This window comes from Triturus cristatus, chromosome 1_2 (assembly GCF_964204655.1).
Source record: "Triturus cristatus chromosome 1_2, aTriCri1.1, whole genome shotgun sequence".
Lineage (NCBI taxonomy): Eukaryota > Metazoa > Chordata > Amphibia > Caudata > Salamandridae > Triturus > Triturus cristatus.
Genome location: NC_140580.1, coordinates 278,292,455 through 278,310,646, shown reverse-complemented (window position 1 = coordinate 278,310,646; position 18,192 = coordinate 278,292,455). Strand labels below are relative to the sequence as shown.

At 42.5% G+C, this 18,192-nt stretch overlaps 1 protein-coding gene across 6 annotated transcripts in view; it reads left to right on the top strand.

Moving 5' to 3' along the window:
* Positions 1 to 18,192, top strand: part of LOC146867157 (uncharacterized) — a 1,274,092-nt gene that overhangs the window by 260,978 nt on the left and 994,922 nt on the right. For all 6 annotated transcript variants that reach the window (XM_085603699.1, XM_085603695.1, XM_085603693.1 and 3 more), the window contains exon 4: positions 16,679 to 17,149. In XM_085603699.1, coding sequence (XP_085459825.1) covers positions 16,679 to 17,149 — 471 coding nt within the window. The remainder of the gene's footprint in view (positions 1 to 16,678; positions 17,150 to 18,192) is intronic.

The window sequence follows — 18,192 nt, the reverse complement described above, 5'->3', positions numbered from 1 at the left end:
AGTTGCTTTTGCCTCCAAACACTGGTAGCGTGCCTCCCACACTATGGTAACTTCTGCTGCGCTGTTGAGGAATGTTACCACCCATCTCCAATCAAGGAGCAGTGTTCTCACCGTCTGTGGCATACTTCTCAGTCAAAGTGGCAGCTTTTTTCTTCTGAAATGGGGCACGATACTGAGGTGGTCCCTCCAGTTTGGCTTTTACATCAAACTGACGCTGTGTGTCACGTCTTGGTTGTGCAGTCTCACCTTATCGGCGATCCTGACATCCTTCCCCGCCGAACTGTTGATCCAACAATTCCTGAAAGGACCGAGGAGAACAAGGTTCAGGAACCTGAAACCTCTCTGGTGTTTTAATTTTAGAGCGGGCACACAAATCATATCCACGGTCAAAAGGGTCCGCTGTTGTTGAACCAGCACAAGAACCATGCTTCTGCTGTTGCTGCAACTGATTTTTATTCCATGTCTTTTTAGGAAAGACTGGACGACCCTCCTTGTTTGGAGGGGGTTTACTTTGTACCTGAGTATAAGGTCTTACTCCCAAAGTATTTCGACCCAATGACGTATATACATCTACAATGATGATCGGTAACAGGCGCTGCCAATCAACGTCCACCACCCCCGAAAGGCATTGACGCACTTGCAAGCTAACTGCTTCACCATTGACATTGGCCAGAAACATATCGGAGACAATGGGGAACATACCCACTAATCTCATTCCCAATTCCAGAGCTGGAACAGCCCCATGTTCATCCTGAACCTTCTTTAGAACGCTCGGTAGAACGCTCAAGGAGGGGGTGCCAAAGCACAGTGTGTACACCGCAGCAAACACCGTCCCCCAGGTGGTGCAATCAGCTAAAGTGGGAACAATACCACACGGTAAACTCATTGTAAGGATCCTTTTAGAGTCAGGCACAGTCCTTTCGTTGTGAAGCCTTGTGAGTGCAGCAGGTGCAGTCTGGTGAGCTCTGAAGAGCTGCCTTGTTTATCCTTCATTTCTGGACTTGAGGGAGGGGGGCACCCTAACCAATAACAGCTCAAATGTATGGCCACTTCATGTGAGGTGTAGCAAACTTTTAGCCCAGAATGTAACATTATCCCAAAAATCTAAATGAAATGGAGAAAATCTCTCATCGGAGTGTGTGTCTGTGTGACACAATCCAGAGGTATAGCTAACAACTGACTACCTTCCCCTTCCAGCCCCTCTCCTAATCTAATTAGGGGGTCCCCATCTGCCTAGACATCAAGGACGTGTAGGTGGCCTGGTTCCTGTGATATCTGTTTTCTGCAGGGGCCCCTGCCTTTGAAGTCCAGCTTATCTCCCCAGCCCCCAGCCCTCCCTGGCTTTTCAAGGAAGGAGATCTCCCACTACCAAATGGCTGTATTTTTGCATCCCCAGACTTCTTCGCACCTACTCAGGAAGATGCTTGGTTCAGACTAGCAAAGTCTGACTAATCAGAATAGGCTGCCTCATGGCTGCTTGAGGTAACTTCAGGATAGAAAGTTGTAAACCTACTTACCTGTAATAGTTATATTAAATATGATCTTGGCAAGTTGCTGGGTGTATTGTCATTAATTGTCATTATTAATTTGGTACTTTGAATAATGTGGCAGCTATCTCAGGTCCAAATTTAGACTTTGTTATATTTAATTAAACATGCCCCATGTCAGTTTGTGGTGCTAGCAACACTATAAAATGACGTTGGCTGTTTTTTAAAAATTTGTTCCTTGCTTCCTTGCTCTGGGTCACTGCAGATGAAGCTGTTAGTGAGCGTGCCTTATCGCAGGTGGCCAGTGCGGTGCATTTCACCCTGCCTTTTCTACCTGCAGGGGTGACTATCTTTAATTGGAAGCCGAACCTTACTTCGCCCTACTTCGATACGTGTTGCCAGGTTTCTTTACTGGAAACAAAGGCTTATTCATCGGGGAGGTGCAAGTCTCAATTACAGCTTGATATTCAAGTTGGTCTAAGATTTCTTTGACCTATCTTTTTGCATCGTTTTGATAGGGTACTCTCTCAGTGGATTTGGAGTAGATTTTAATGGGATTTCGTGGTGGGTAGACTCCACATCCCACTATACATGGTTGCGGTATAATGCCGGAGCTAGTGCTAGCGCCCACTCTTGCGAGTATGAATGTTTTAAAGATATTGGAACGAAGTCAGAGAAAGCAGGCAAAACGATGCTTTCCTCTTTTGGGCTCTGCATTAAAAATTCAGGCAGACAATCCCTTTCTGCTAGCAGTATGTCATATCCAAATGTTAGATTCTCCCAAAAGAGACCTTTAACCTTTTTTGATATGTCCCCCTCTATTTGAAGTGTAATTTCGTACAGTCTATGCGGGACACTAACTCTGGTATCAGGTGTTTCCACCGTGATGTGTTCATTCAATACTGCTGTCACCAGAAAATCTTTCAGGTTCTGGCGAGCTATTGTTTCTTCTGCCGCGCTGTCTAGCATCATCAGACCCCAGTCACCATTCAGAAGCTGAGTCCTGAGTAACCGGAGCATTTCTATTTTTTAAGCCAGCTACTTTCTTCTTTTTGAATTGAGGTTTTGCTTTACGTTGCTCTTCCTGTTTGATAATGTAATCTTAAGTGCGATGTGTTTCCCTTTTTGTCTTTGGTCGATCTTCTTGCTTTTGTTCTGCTCAGCCATCCCTTTCCGAGATTTTTGATGAACCCTGGAAGGAACTAAAGGAACATATATCAGTGTCCTGATACCTATCAGGTTTTTTAATGTTATCACGATTCCTAAGTTTGGACCTCTTTTCAGAGGACTCACATTGGGGAGACCCAACTCTGGATCGTGAATTCTTTTCTGAGTTATTTTTTGAATTTTTGTTTTCACATTTCTTTTTAGAAGACATGGGTGCTTGCTTTGAGTTGTCCTTGTGGGGACTACCCGCCTTTTGTGGCTTCCCTACTTTTGTTCCCAAATTATCTCGACTTAATTCAGCATAGGTTTCTTTGATGATTTTTGGTAAGTGTCGCTCCCTATTTCCAGGTGCTATTTCCCTTAGGCGGCTGTGTATGACCACTGCTGCTGCTTTCCCCTTTATATTGCTCAGCATGATTTCAGAGACTTGGTCAAAATTACACATCGGTTTTATTTCCAAGTCCAGGGCAGGTCCTGCCCCGTACTCATTCTGGATTTGTTTCAATACATCTAGAGCAAGTGCTAGGAAAGGAGTAGTGTGTAATCTGATGTAAACGGCAGCAAAGATTGTCCCTCAAGTAGTACAATCCTCAATCGATGGGACCATCCCCACTGGCAAGCAAAGGGTTAGCATTCTGTGTTTGTCCTTTGGACTTGTACGGGGAAATACTGCTTCCAGCTGTGCAATTTTTTGCGCTATCCAGAACTAAATGTATTCCTGTTTGGAAGGAATTGTCCCTATTACTGATTTCAGTGTCTGTGGTTTAATCGTCCATGTGGTCTGGTGTGGACCAGCTAGAGCATTTCTTGCAGGTTGGACTGTTAATGTTCGCATGACGAACTGGACAAAGTGTCTGTATGGCCTAACTATGTCTTTGTATATTTTATGTACTTCATCCACTGATAGTGTATCTATCTGTGGATGTGGAGTATATGTCGCAAAGACCAGCCAGGTTGCTCCTTCTATGCTGAGCGGACCGAGTCTTATGACAGATGTTGTGTGTGGGAGGGCGCCTTTAAACCAGCTTTAATGTTGGTGGTAAGTTAACAGGAGTTCAATTTCTTCGTATGAAATATATTCTTCCAGTGGGACAGATAAAATGTATGTGTGAAACAATGTAGTCGCTGGATCTGCAGGTGGGAACTGAACCCAAGAATAGAATACTTCTGATCCGAACACCTCATGTGCATTGATCATAAAGGTAACACAGCCACAAGTTGCTGGTACGCCATGTTCTAACAATTTCATAATAACTGGATGTCTGCAGTTTTCTGTAATGTGAAGATCGTTAGCCAACTCTTTCTCCCCATTCCCTGAACCAGTGCTCGTAGACTGAGTCATTCTCAAATGGAGAAGAATAAATGTTTTTTTTTTTTTTTTTTAGGGTTTTGCACAATGTGGGGAACCTTTTATCCTTACAAGCTTGCTAAACCTTCAGCCAATACACAGAGTATATCTGCTCAGCTGTGGCGGATATCCCTTCCCACTTCAGACATCTCCGAATTGTGTGAGTAGGGCTTTTCTAAGAAAGCACAACTGAACTACTCAGATTTTCACTATTATAAGAACCAAACCAACGTTGGTGGCGCCATGTCGTGTAGTTCCTAGGAGTCCCCCAGGACCTGCGCGTTTTGAATGACCTAAACTGAGACCTTGGTGTCCCAACCGCTTCCGGACACCCGCACAGGATATGTCACCCGTTAGACCAGCTAGCTCTACAGTGCCACTACCACCCCCTGTATTCTACAGTGGTGTAGGTAGTTTCTGACAACCATTAAACATGAAAACCCTGATTCCTCAGGGATCGTGGAAAACAGTACAGTACTTTTCGCTCAGACACTCGTGTTTGCTTTCTCTCAGAAAATATACAGGATGTTGAGTAGCACGTTTCAATAAATGTTTATTGGTCCAGCGACAGCCTTGTGTAAAACATATGTGCTGCGACAAACAGGAGACAAAACCATACGAAAGAGATTGCTAGTCCCAATATAGTAAATAGTAGATACATTTCTACCATAGTGCTAATAAGATGAACATAAGCAGTTCAGATAAAAACAGTAGCACTTGCATATTCCTAAAATGCACGCCCTAAGTAATTTGCCTAAATGTACCTAGCCTAACCTGGATGTGTAGGTTCAAATGCGTATAGCTATGTGTATCTGTAGCCAAGAAATCCCAAGGGAGGAACCAGCCCCCCTCACCTGATGGTTTAGAACAAAGGACCATGTCGCTGCGTTGAGGATGATAACCCGTAAGGGATGTCAGACCGCTGTGTCGAAGATTCGGCATGTAGGACCCCCGTCTCAGCTTGGAAGGAATTCTCCTCCAATTTGTAGGGGGGAAGTGAGGGTCTTTTATACTAAAATGGTCACTCCAGGGTTTTTTCTAGAATCTGTATGTTTTTGGAACAACCATGGATGTTTTGAAAACAATCCTCGATGCTTTTCTAAACAAGTGTGATCATGCACAGCTGGCTGTTGGCCAAGGATGAAAAAAAGTAGTAACCCTTATACAGAATAAAACGGCCGTGCCTGGGGACATGTTTACGTGCGTCAGGTACAGGTATTGCGATATAATACTTAGAGCCTGCTGTTGAGGAGACAGGAGTAAGCTGCTAAGTAAAAGGTCACCTATTTACACTCATTATTGTCGTGTGGATGGGACAATGTATGTAAAGATGGGGTATACATTGATGGGACTATCCTAAAAGACATGACACCGGGACATCAGGAGTAAAAGGTCTCAACACCCACGGTTGGGCACAGTAGCTCATGCGTGTACTGTGGCCCTCTGAAAGCTGTTCTGACACACCCATCATAATAGTAACCAAATTAAGTCAGTGAGCAGTAGACATCACATAGTACATTTCATACATAAACCAACTTCATTATTCCGCTATACCTACTAAAAGCATATTCATATTTACATTTTGTTTATACATATGTCGGCATTGCAGTTGTCTACATAATGGAAACATGTAAATGAACCGGAGAAGAAAACATGATGATAGAAAGACTATGAAATCACAGTGCATCCTAGCACTACAATCCACATGTCCCTCTGCATAGTGGAGAGTGCTATAATTATTTGCTGTTGGGAGTACTGTGCACTCCTTGTTGCTCATTGCCTGCTGTGAATACATTCCACGAGTCAGATCTGATGGCTTTGCACTTTGTTGTGAAGAGAAGTAACAGAAAGCACAGGTGAAGATAAACAAAGAACAGCTGTCTTTCATTTCCGATTCTGCAAGTCTCAGGTATGTGGAAAGACCCTTGGCTCTTCCTGTAACTCATATCGGTGCACAACGTGTGCTTTGCAATTTCCAGTGCCAGCTGTGAACTGCAGTGCTCCTTCCTGCATCGCAGTGTTGGCCTTCACGTTTAAAAAGCCACTGCATTTCCTCTATTTTTTTTTAAAGTGCAAAGCCCTTTTGTACTTTTGGCCTTTGTTGTTTATCAAAAGAGTAACAATTTTGATGTTGCCTAAGAGCTTACATTTTTTCATCTCACCCTGTAGTGACATGCAGTACATATTTTAAAATAGAGGAATCATTCAGAGAGCCATAGCTTCCTTAATTATAGCTTAGAGAAAAACATTACTGCCTAACTCTTCTAATGTATTCTAAGACTATGACTATTGGAGAAGCATTTAATTTGAACAACTGTTTCCTTCCCTAGGTTGTGTCTTTCATATTCACTCTGTTTTTCGATTCCCTCAGCTCATCAGTGACACTTCCATGCATATAAATGTTCTGAGTTTATTCTGAAATTGGTAAGACAAGAGTTAACTCAGTGCGCCAGACTCACGTTTGATTGTGAATGCAGCGCACCACTGCTTCTTGGAAGCATCATTGATATAAAGTTGTTTTTCACTACTGTAAGGTGCATTTCTCCCACAAGCTAACACTGGATTACCTTATTTTAATTAATAAGTGCTATCTTTGTATTGGGAGCAGATAGAGATATGCTGTTTACACTCAAATAAATGTAAGGGTAAAGTTAGATTTTAGATTACGATATTGAAAATGCCACTTTTAGAAAGCTGGCATTTTCCTGCCAAAAATTCCTTAGACCTTCTGGGAGCTTCCAGCTGCCGAGGCCTGTTAATAGCTCTCCCATTAACAATGGATATTGGGCCGAGACGGTGAGCAATATGTCCTGGGTGAAGCTGAGAGGGGGCCTTCCTTAAAGGATGGTTGCGCAGAGCTGTACCTTGTCGCACTTACACTTCAAAAGGTTTTGCCTCTAGCACACATAAAAAGTAACCTGACAGCAGGCCTTCTCTGCCTTTTGCCCTCCAGACAGCTTGGTGCCCTGACCAGGGGAAGGGGAGGAACATTTTAGAACTAATTGCCCCACACAAAAGCTGCCAACAGGTATAAAACAAGGACCTTCAGGACCCTTCATTAGTGCACTCTTGGACTAAGGAAGATTCAAAAGGACTGTCCTGATGCGTAAAGTACCTCCTTTCTGCTTGAAGGACTGACTTGCTGCCTGAAGAGGAGCTGTAGCTTCTTGCCTTCAACCCAGACTACCCTAAGTGACTCCAATGGTCAGTTGCATGAGCTGCTGTGTGAGCTACAGAGACACGACAAGCTTCCAGAGGCCTCCCTTTAACTGCCAAACTGACCAGCTGCAATTAGACCTATGTGGACCTACTTGAGCCCTGCTGCTGACATCTGCTGGAGTGAGTTCTGATCCCCAAGAGGTGCTGCCAATCCAGTGGAACATCCTCTAAGAAGAAAAAGGTAAAAATACTGAATTTGGGCTCCTTGCAAACTCCTCCACTGTAAATGGAGCTCATCATGCTGGACTTGAGAAGGTAACTCTTCAGTGGGACTAACCCGTTTTCTTTATCTGGCCTGTACTCCATCGCATTCAGACTGAACTTGTGACTTTCCATCAGTTTAGTGCAACCAGATGACTGCAAGTGGCGATTTTTGCTTTTATGCACCATTTTCACTAAAAACTTAATAGATGAATAAGCCCAGTTCTTCTGACTGGATTTTTTTATTCTGATATTATTTTATTTATTAACATTTACTCGATTTTTTCTAAATTGGTTTTGGTTTAGGATTTTTCATTTGTTTTATTTTCCCTTTATCACTACTTGTGTGCTGCATAAATACCTCTAAGGTAAGCCTGAATGCTTTTGTGCCAAGCTACCAGAGGGTTAAGCATAGGTTAGTTTAGTGACTTTTGTACCTCACCGTGACAAATGTTGTTGCTGCCTGACTCGGGCTTTCACCCCTCCTCCACCATTAACCCAATTTCTTACAACCTGGAAGAGAAATATCAAGAAAGACAAAGTTCAGATCAAACGCAGAATACTACTAGTTGGCCAGCTATGGTGTTGCAAGCAGGCGAGGAACATGTCACTCTTAACAAGCAACAAATGTACTCCCAAACCTCGAAAACCAATAACAAAGCAGCAGGCAGTTAAAATCATTGCACCATAGTCCCCCCACCAAGGTAATGCAAGCAAAAGCATACCTCTTTAGAGGGAAAGACAGAAACCTTCCAAAGCATTTTCTTGGACCAGAAGAACTATGGGAGAGCAGCAGCCAGCAAGGACCAGTACCCTAGAAAAGACTAGGCCTGGGCGTAATTGAGCAGTAAGTCGTAGTATCTCAGATGAGAAGTCTAGGTTGCTTGATTTGGGGTAAAATCTATGCATGAGTCAAGAGGAAAAGTAAAGGTTCTGAGTGTTGAGGCACCAGCTAGCAGCTTGCTCTTCCATTAAAGTATTTCCCCAAAATGAGCTAAAGCCCAATCATAGGAGTATTTAATTAGGCAGAATACCAAAAACATTGACTTGAGAATTGAGTGAAAAAAGAAAATGAAAGTTATACCATAGACTGGAACGGAAAAATATGTCACAGTATTAGGGAGTGGAGCAGGCCAGGGTCCAAAACCAATCAAAGATTTTACATTTTTTTGTCTTAGGGCATGATAAATATAGCTCCCTTCTGTCTATTAGGGGTGGGTAGAACTCGCGGAATTTGACTCTGCAGAATATGCAGATTTCCGCCAAAGGGCTGAAATAGCATGTTGCGTTGCTCATGCTGTGATTTTGAGCTGGTAGTGTGTTCCACGCTGAAGAAACAGTACGAACGACACCACGCAGGGCGCCATACAGCACAACTACTCAAGCAGCATCCTTCTGACTCCAACGATTGCAACCGCAGTGACCACCAAGGTTAGAAAATTCTCTCCAGATGTCTTGCTAGCGACCGGAATTTGCGCTAGGGGATGCCAGCTCTCGCTTGCACTCGCCAACTTACCATTTTGGATCCTGGTGCAAGAAAAACTTCCGCCACGCAGTGATTGGCAGAATCTGGCCAGAACTCCGTATTACAAGAGTAATGCAGAGTTGCCAAAATGTTGCCACTTCTGGGGGTGTAACTGAATATTCCGGCCACCCCTACTTCCTTTGTTGAACTGTTGGTGGCAAAAAGTGATCTGCAAATACAAGTAGCCTAAATCCTTCAGCAGGCAAAGAGCATGTAGGCAAGTTATCCTTTGCCCCTGCTGCTTCACCTGTTACATGGCTCATTGCCTCCAGTTTGGCTGAATCCAGCTCTGAATTAACGTCTCCATAGTGTCGCTATAATCTTCACCAAATTCTCTGGGAAAGTGACGTAATTCACTAGACAACAAGATTCTTTCCTACCCAAAACACGTGGGCTAATAGTTCATATCAGTATACAATTTGCACGTTGGCTAAAAGCATGTGAATAAATAATGTCCAACTTTTTCATTTGCATATAGGAGGTTGCGCCAGAAAAGAAATTACCGTGTAGTTGTTATCAGCGCCTAAACTTTAGGAACAGGATGGGAACCCACTTTGGGACTGGCTTTCAATGGCCATCGTTTTAACAGTACATATTTTTAGGCATTCAGTTGCAGAAGCTATGTTAGCTCGAGTTCAAAGTTATAATATTTAAAAACTTTAACATTTATTTTATCTTCAGAATTCAGGATTGCGCAAAACTGGACAGGAGGATTTTTTTATTTCTGTGCATCTCGACGAAGTTGCATTTTGAGATGACGCTTGCAGCTCACATCATGGTTGGCTTAGCACAGGGGGAAGACACATAGAACGGCTTTTTATGCAAACACGCTGATTTTACCAACAGAGCATGCATGTCTGTCTTTTATCTCACGTAGTTCCAGTCTGCCAAAATATCATAGAAGACATGAAAGGCCAATAAAAACATAAGTCTAGAGTCTAAGGCACATCTGGTTTCTTTATTGGTCTGTTTTTCCCTCATATGCCTTCCTTGTTCCTGCTGAAAAAACCGCTGAAACTTCCTACTTTTTCGAAACCACTCCCCTGTCCTACTAGAAAGAAACGGAAGTAAGAGCCTTATGGTCAAAGCAAGGGGATTATTTGACAACCACATCAATATCCCATGTGGCAGCAATCATTGGACTCTGGCAGAATTTCTAGAACTTTCTAGCCAACGTTTCAGAGGGGACCATAGTTTGGCCAACTTTTTAGAAGTCGATCTATTCATCTCCATCTCATATACATAGAGAACTGAGTCCAGCCATTCTGCCTTAGATGGTGGTGCCACATGAATCCAATACTTGCAAATCAGTCTCCTTCCCAGAAATATTAAGTAACAATACAGCTTATTACCAGGATTCAAGTTGTTTCCCACCTCCGGAGATAAACCAAAGTTAATTAATTCAAGGCTCACCTTCTTTTGCAGGTGTAGGAGATCTGTCATGAAATTATACACCTCCCTCCAGAAAGGCTGAATAGAGGGGCAGCTGACAATCATATGCATATCATCAGCATCTACGTGCTCGCACTTCTTACAAACACGCCTCCCTTGCACCTTTCAATTTCGCAAGCCTTCCCGGAGACCAGAAAACACTATGGAGAGAGAAAAGATGGGTTCGCCTTAGATAAGCTGGTTTAATCAATTTATATGATAACTGAAAGGATACTTGCCACAGATGTTCTGCATTGGTAGATGAGATTATTCCACACCAAAGCTGGGTTGGGGTTTTGTCCCCTTTATCTTGGATGCCCATAATCAGTTTGTACCAAGTTGCCACCACCTTCTTTTGTTGCTTGCTTGTAATTAAATGTTCTTCCAGATCATTAGTTCCTCCTTTGTACTCTTCCACTGAGTGGGCCCAACTCTGTAGTTATAGAAATTTGAATTTGGACACGTCATTTTAGTCCTTTGTTGAAAAAGATCCCAAGAGCATAATTGCGGCTCTTGGAAGATCTGGCCTCACTCAGTAATTCCAGCTTCTCTGAGATTTACTGCCAGCCTATCTTCCTAAAAACCTGGAGAGCCCGGGGAGTCCCATATTCGACATATTTGCTGTAGTATGGCAACTTTGTTGTGCATCGTATCTGTATCCACAGTTGTGCTGCCGCCTGCAACACTTTTAGTTTGATCTTTTTAAAATATTTCTGGTGACCAAATTTAAACATAAATTTTAACCCCCCGTTTCTGACCTCTTTAAGCAGGGTCTCCCAAAATCTCACACTTATTCCCACACTTTTGTCTGAAAGAAGCATTCTAAACTTTTTAACTAGAAAGCCCAAGCATAAATTTGGTAGTCTGGCAGTACTATACCTCCCTTATTGTACTTTCTTCTCAACTTCCGTCTTGCATTTCTTATTTCCTTTCCTGCCCATATAAAAGGATCTACCCTACTATGAAGTTTTTGAAATCATTCATTCTTAAAGTGCAAAGGTATCATATGAAACAAAAATGTAAATTTGTGGAGGATTTTTTAATTTTGACTAGATTAGCTCTCCCAAAGATGGTTAATGGGAGATGTGACCACCAAAGTATCAACCTGTTCATTTCCGTCATCGTTTTCTTAAAGTTTAACTCCACCAATTTCTCTAGTAAATGGCAGACTTTTAATCCCAAATATTTTATCTCATCTTTTATCAGCATGTGGTTCTCTTCCATATTCCACACTATTACTTCTGTTGTAGATGAGTTTGCCTCATAACCTGTGACTTTTCCAAACTCGCCCACCAATCGATCTAGACTCTCCAAAGTTAGCATTAGGTTTGGTGTATAAACCATGACGTCATTGGCGCATAGAGAAATGGTATCATGCCAAACTCAAAAGGGGTGATTTGTTGTTCCAACCAAATTTTATCCGTAAAAGGTTGAATATATAAATTAAATAGGAGTGGAGAAAGGGGGCAACCCTGCCTGGTCCCTCTAGCTATGTTAAAACTTGGAGTTGGGTTCCCATTCACCAAAACCTTTGCCTCGAGAGCACTATATATTCCCTGTATTGCCCTACATAAGTTTTTACCCATAATATAATGATTCAACATGGTATGTAGGAATTGCCAATTTACCCTGTCAAAGGCTTTAGTAGCATCAAGAGTAATAACAGCAAGCAGTATTTTATGCTCCACTGCCAAATCTATGGTGCCTATAAGCTCGTGGCTTAATTGATGCATGTATCTCCCTTTCATGAACCCATTTTGATCTTCTGCTACTAAGCCCCCATCACCTTACCCAATCTATTAGCTAAAATGGCAGCATGAAATGTATAATTGCAATTTATGAGGGAAATAGGTTCTATAGGCCTCACAGGTTTTAGGATCATTCCCTTGTTTTAAAATTAAGGTAACAACTGCATTCTTCCAAGATTTTGGTAGGGGAGCTCCCTCCCTCCCAATGCCTACGAAGAGGTCAGTCAATTAGAACCTATGATGTCACTAAGTTTTAAGTAAAACTCATTTGGAAGCCCATACGGACCCGCTGCTTTGTTCTTTTTCCCTTTCTTTATCACTATGTTGAGCTCATTCTGTTGTATATCTTCTTCTAGGGATTCTTTTTCCCTCCTTGAGAGTTTCCTCACAGTCTGATCCCCAAGCCAACTTTTAACCTTAACCTCCGAGATGCGCAGGTCCTCTGAATATAACTCCCCATAAAATTCTACAAAAGCTTGTTCTATCTCCAGCCTCTATGTCATAATCTTCCCCGTCTCCTTACATACTGTCTCATTTATATAATTATTTATCTTCTCAGTTTTCACCTTCCAAGCTTAAAAGTTTCCTTGCACTTTCACCAAATTCAAAATGTGCTAGTTTACTAGCTTCCCAGCGTGCACAAATCCTATCATCTAACATGGTGAAAAGAGCACATTTATTCTCATATATTTCCTTTTGTCACTTCTCAGAAGGATCTTTCTCTTCTGGTGATTTTCTAGTTCTCCGCTCAAGCATCTTTATTCTTTGTTCCAATTCTGCAATCTTATTTCTATATTCACTGTTCTTTTGTGGGAGTACATGGCGGACAGAATTTAGAATTTTCATAAACGCTGGTCGTTATTTTATTTCCATTTACTTCCTTTTTTTTCTCCTTTTCCCACAGTTTCTTTATACAGGTGCTATTTAATAAACCTCCCCCTCGATAGTGCCAAAATGGCTAGGTTAGCCAAGGCAAAAGGGGGTATGGTTCTCCAGTGAGGAGGGTTGGTAAGGAATGCACAGGGTGTTAGACTCGGAGGTCTCTAGTTGTGACAAATAGGGACCCTCGCTTCTAGTCAGGGTAAAGGGTTACACTCCTAAAATAACCCCTGCTCACCCCCTTGGTAGCTTGGCACGAGCAGACAGCCTTCTCTCAGAGGCAGTGTGTAAAGCATTTGTGAACAACACATACAGTAATCAAGTGACTACACTACAGATGGACACCACACAGGTTTTTTATAAAAAATAAGTATTCTTTATATAGATTTACCACAAGACCATTAAACGACAAATAAATACAATACTGTTACTTTAGATGGTAGAATTTTGCTTAGTTCTCTTTAGTTCTTAAATGCGACACTTTAAGTCAATGTACCTTTTAGATGCGACACGCAGGGCAACAAAAGTGTTGCAACGATGTTGATGCGTTGAAGATTTTGGTGCAAAGAAATAAAGACGTGAAGATCTTCCAGATGCGGCACGCTTCTCCGATGGTTGCGAGAAGACTCAACTCGATGCGTCAGCTGCAGCGGCGTGACAACAGCAGCCTTGGTGGTGACATTCTTCTTCGACATTGCGGGACGCTTCCGCTCGATGAGACTGCAGTGGCGACACCCATTTACGCGATGCGACAACAACAGCTCCGACGACGGCACGCTTCTCTGTGGAGGCGTGGCGGTTTTCTTGATGCGGTGCAATGCGACAACTACGATGGCTGCGATGGCGACGCGCTTCTTCCTCGATGCGAGACTCTTCTCTTGATGCGGTGCAATGCGTCAGCTACGATGGCTGTGATGGCGACAAGCTTCTTCGGCGTTGCGAGACACTTCCTGGATGATGCGAGACGCTTCAGCTCCGACGGCCGCACGCTTCTCCTTCTTGAGTCGCGCTTCCAGCTCCTTACGACACGCTGTCCCTCAGAAGGCCCAACAACAGCAGCAGGCACTTCCAAAGAACTCTGGGGAGCTTGGGGGTGAAGTCTTTTGTTCCTGAGACTTCAGCAGGAGGCAAGCTCTTTTCCAAGCCCTTGGAGATCCTTCACAAGTTGAGCAAAAGTACACACAAAGTTCCTTTCTCCTCTCTTTGGCAGTAGGCAACCCCTGCAGGCCAATCCCCCAGTTTCAGGGATAGTCTCTCGTCAGTTTCTTCTTGGTTCCTCTCCTCAGCAGAGTTTCTTCTTGTTTCCCAAAGTGATCTAATTTCTTGGGATCAGGGTCCCAATATTTATACCCCAAAATCCTTTGTCCTCTGAGGGCAGAGGGGCATTTGCCCAGTCCAAACCAGTCCTGGAGCACTCTGTTTACATTACTCCTTCTTTCCTTTCACAATGCAGGGCAGAAACATCAGATGCCCCACAGGAGTTGAAGCCAGCATTGTGGAGGGAAAGCACAGCCCTGGAGCACTTTGTTGACATGATTCCTTCTCTGCCTTCATAGTGCAGGGCAGAGTCATCAGACGCACCACAGGGGGTGGAGCCAGCACTGTGGGGGTTAGGCACTCTCCTATTCAGGTCCCAGGTGCAACTCCTCCCTCCCATCTAGATGCAGATCTCTCTATTCACCACTGGGCGGACTCACCCTGTCTCCTGGAATCCCCCAGCCCTGTCACTCAAACTCCAGACAAGGAATACACAACCTAGCAGAGGAAGGTTTGAATGGTTAGACAAGAAAATACCTACTTTCTAAAAGTGGTATTTTCAAACACAGAATGTTAAAACCAACTTCACTAAAAGATGTATTTTATCATTCTGAGTTCAGGCGTACTAAATACGAATTTCTACCATGTTCTCTGAGTCAGTTAGGATTATAAGATGTAATAGTCAAACTGCCCATTCTGTCCTATGGAGAACATGTAGCCTTGCAATAGTGAAAAAGGAAAATGGCTGTAATTCACTATTAGAACACGCCACACACACCAGGGCATGTCCTACCTTATACTTACAATGCACCCTGCCCGTGGGCCTACCATAGGGGTGTCTGATATGAAGAAAAGGGAAGGTTTAGGGACTGGCAAGTGGGTGCACTTGCCCAGTCAGCATGACAGTACCAGACTGCATGCGGGCTCTGCAATGGCAGACCTTAGACACACTTTTACAGGCTGCTTCTGTGGGTGGCACAACCAGTGCTGCAAGCCCACCAGCAGTATTTGGATTTACCAGCCCTGGGCACTCCTGGTGCACTGTACTAGGGTCTGACAGGTAAACCAAACCAACCAATCATGGGATCACTAATTCGTACAATAATTTACAATAGGGAGAGCATATGCACTTTAGAACTGATCAGCAGTGGTAAAGTGCCCAGAGTCATAAAACAGCCAACAACAGTTCAGAAAAAATATAGGAGGAAGGCAAAAAGTTCAGGGATGACCCTGCAAAAAGGGCCAAGTCCAACAGAAGCATAGAGGGAAAAAACAAAAAAATGTCCCATTGTCATTCATGATATAAAAAATAGGAAGTCTTGAACAGGCTGAAGGATAAAATATAGTAAGTAATAATAGCAGACAGACCCTGTCCTGGAATATAAATGGAGTACGGGTCGGAAGTAGGAGAAGAAAGATCCTCCAATACTTGAAGGATGTCCCAGCCAAAATAATAATCTTACAGGAGTCACATTTACCCAAAGCAGAATGTTTAGAGATTTATTAAAAGCTGAGGTGGGTTGGGCAGTTGATCTGTAGTGAGCAAACCTGTCACACGAAGAGAGTTGTCATATTAACAAAAAAGCGAACAGAGATTTTTATAATGGAGTGGAAAGCGGATAAGAAGGGAAGATGGGTCATTGAAGTCTAGAAAAAATTTGACAAACGCTATATGTTGGTGGGATATTATGGCCCAAATATAAATATAGAGCTCCTACAAGCTAGGGCCTCAGAGTTCATTCAATTCCAATCCCCCATCATATAGTCTGGTGATTTTAATGTAGTAATGGACTACCACTTGGATAGATCTAATAAAAGCTGATAAAGTTTCAATCCCAAAATGCAATCTTACATCAAATCTCTAATGAGACAGTTTGGATTGTGTGATGTTTGGGGAGATATGAATAAGGGTGAGCAGCAGTTCACCTTCCGGAACTCTAAATATGAACATCACTCTAGTATTGTTTACTTTCTGATAGATAATTCCTTAAGAATGGATATCAGGAGTGTTAGACATCTTCCTGCTTATTTGTCTGACCATGCAGCAGTCATATTAGAGATAAAGGTGGGAATGGGTAAACGAGATAGCAGATGGACATTAGATAGATCTTTACTGAATGATCAGGAAATAATAGATAACCTAAAGAAAAAGACAATCGAGTTCTTTAAAATCAATATCGCATCCACATCTAAAGAGGTTGTTTTGGACATGTGTAAGGCTTTTATAAGAGGTAATATGATCAGTGTCTTTGTCGTCTGAAAACTGTTAATGAGAGTAAACAAGATGTTTGTGTGGTTGGTCATATTTTATCCTGATTAAATGTTACACGTTATAATAAATTACTATCTAGTTATTCATAACAGTATATTTATTAACGACATTCTGTTTATAATAATTTAATTTAATCTTTTTCAGAGGGATACATCAGGCATAAGATGTTCTGCTATGATTTTTTTATCCTGTCCGCCAAATCATCTGGAAATCCAAGAGATGACGACATAGATAAAGTAATGAGTGAAAAAATCGTGGCACCTCTCGAAGAGAAGAAGTACCTTTGCTTCCATGGATGCAGAGACCAAATTCCTGGAGAACATTTTTTAACCACTGTGTCTAATGCAATTCGTATAATTCCGATTACTATTGTGCCTATATACAATCGTTCAAAGTTTTCAAATCTTGTGCGTCTGGTGTTAGATCCAGAATTCCAGAAGAATTTTGTGCTTATTATATTTGATACGCCGAAAAGTGGGATCTATGATTTTTATAACTCATTGGACTCAAGACGCCACGATCTTTTGATCACACTGATGAAAACCAGCAACAAAAGAAGACTAGAAGTTCCACATGAAACAAGAAAGGCTCTATTTCGAGAACTGAATGACACAGGTTAGTTGAGTTCCTTTATATAATTCAAGTGCGCCAAGTTCCCCGATAGAACACTGAAGATGTCACATGGGCCAATCTCATCCTTACTCCTCAGATAAAGTTTTTGTTTCACTGGAACAAGGCATATACATAACTCCTAGCTCGCGCCAGATTGTGTGTGACATTCATTCACTGTAGGTTTTCAGCTGACAGAAAGCTGCAACAGTAGTAGTTTCACTTTTATGTATGGACCCACGATTTCCAGCATGCCGAGTGCTGCTGGATCACCCTCATGGCATGGGTTCTGTTGTGACCTAAACACTGGTGTAAAAGACCATATGTGTGTTCATTGTCAGCTTTAATTATGTAATAGTCGTTCTCGATGCAGTGAGTGTTCTGGGTTATCCATTGCCATATTTATCATTTGTTCACATAAATATATGCCACATTCCTGCTCCCTTTGTGTGCTGGTGCACTGTTGGATGCCTAGCGCCAACGCAGGCTCGCTTTGCATCATGGCATTACAGGCAGGACTGTTTTTGTGTAGTAAGGGACACCTTCCTGCACAAAAACAATCCTTAGAGGCTTTTTCCTCTTTCATTGTGTGCTCCATTTTGCAGTCCACATAGAAAGAGAAAAAAAACCAGGAGAAATAAACATATTTCTCCTCATTATGACTCCCCTGGGAATATTTTAATGCATTCCCAGTTCTACCATGAATCTGGTAATGTGCCAAAATCAATGGGTAGATGCATGGGAACACCCATGCTCCACCCATAGAACACCTTCCTGGGGCAGAGTAATGCAAGGTAGCGAATTGCGCTGCCTTGCTTTACTCCAGATTTACCAAGCACTGCAGGGCCATGCAATTATGTTATGTATGCAGAGAGAATTAGTAAAGTAAAGTATGAATGCAGGCAAATAAACACATATTAATTACTTCTTTTAGTGAGGCCACTTAAGGAATCCACTGGGTTTGTATACATGCTGCCATTTTTTCTTCGATCATCACACTATATAGTGAATACTACTCAGAGATGGTCAGATCCGGCAGAAAGCCCTTT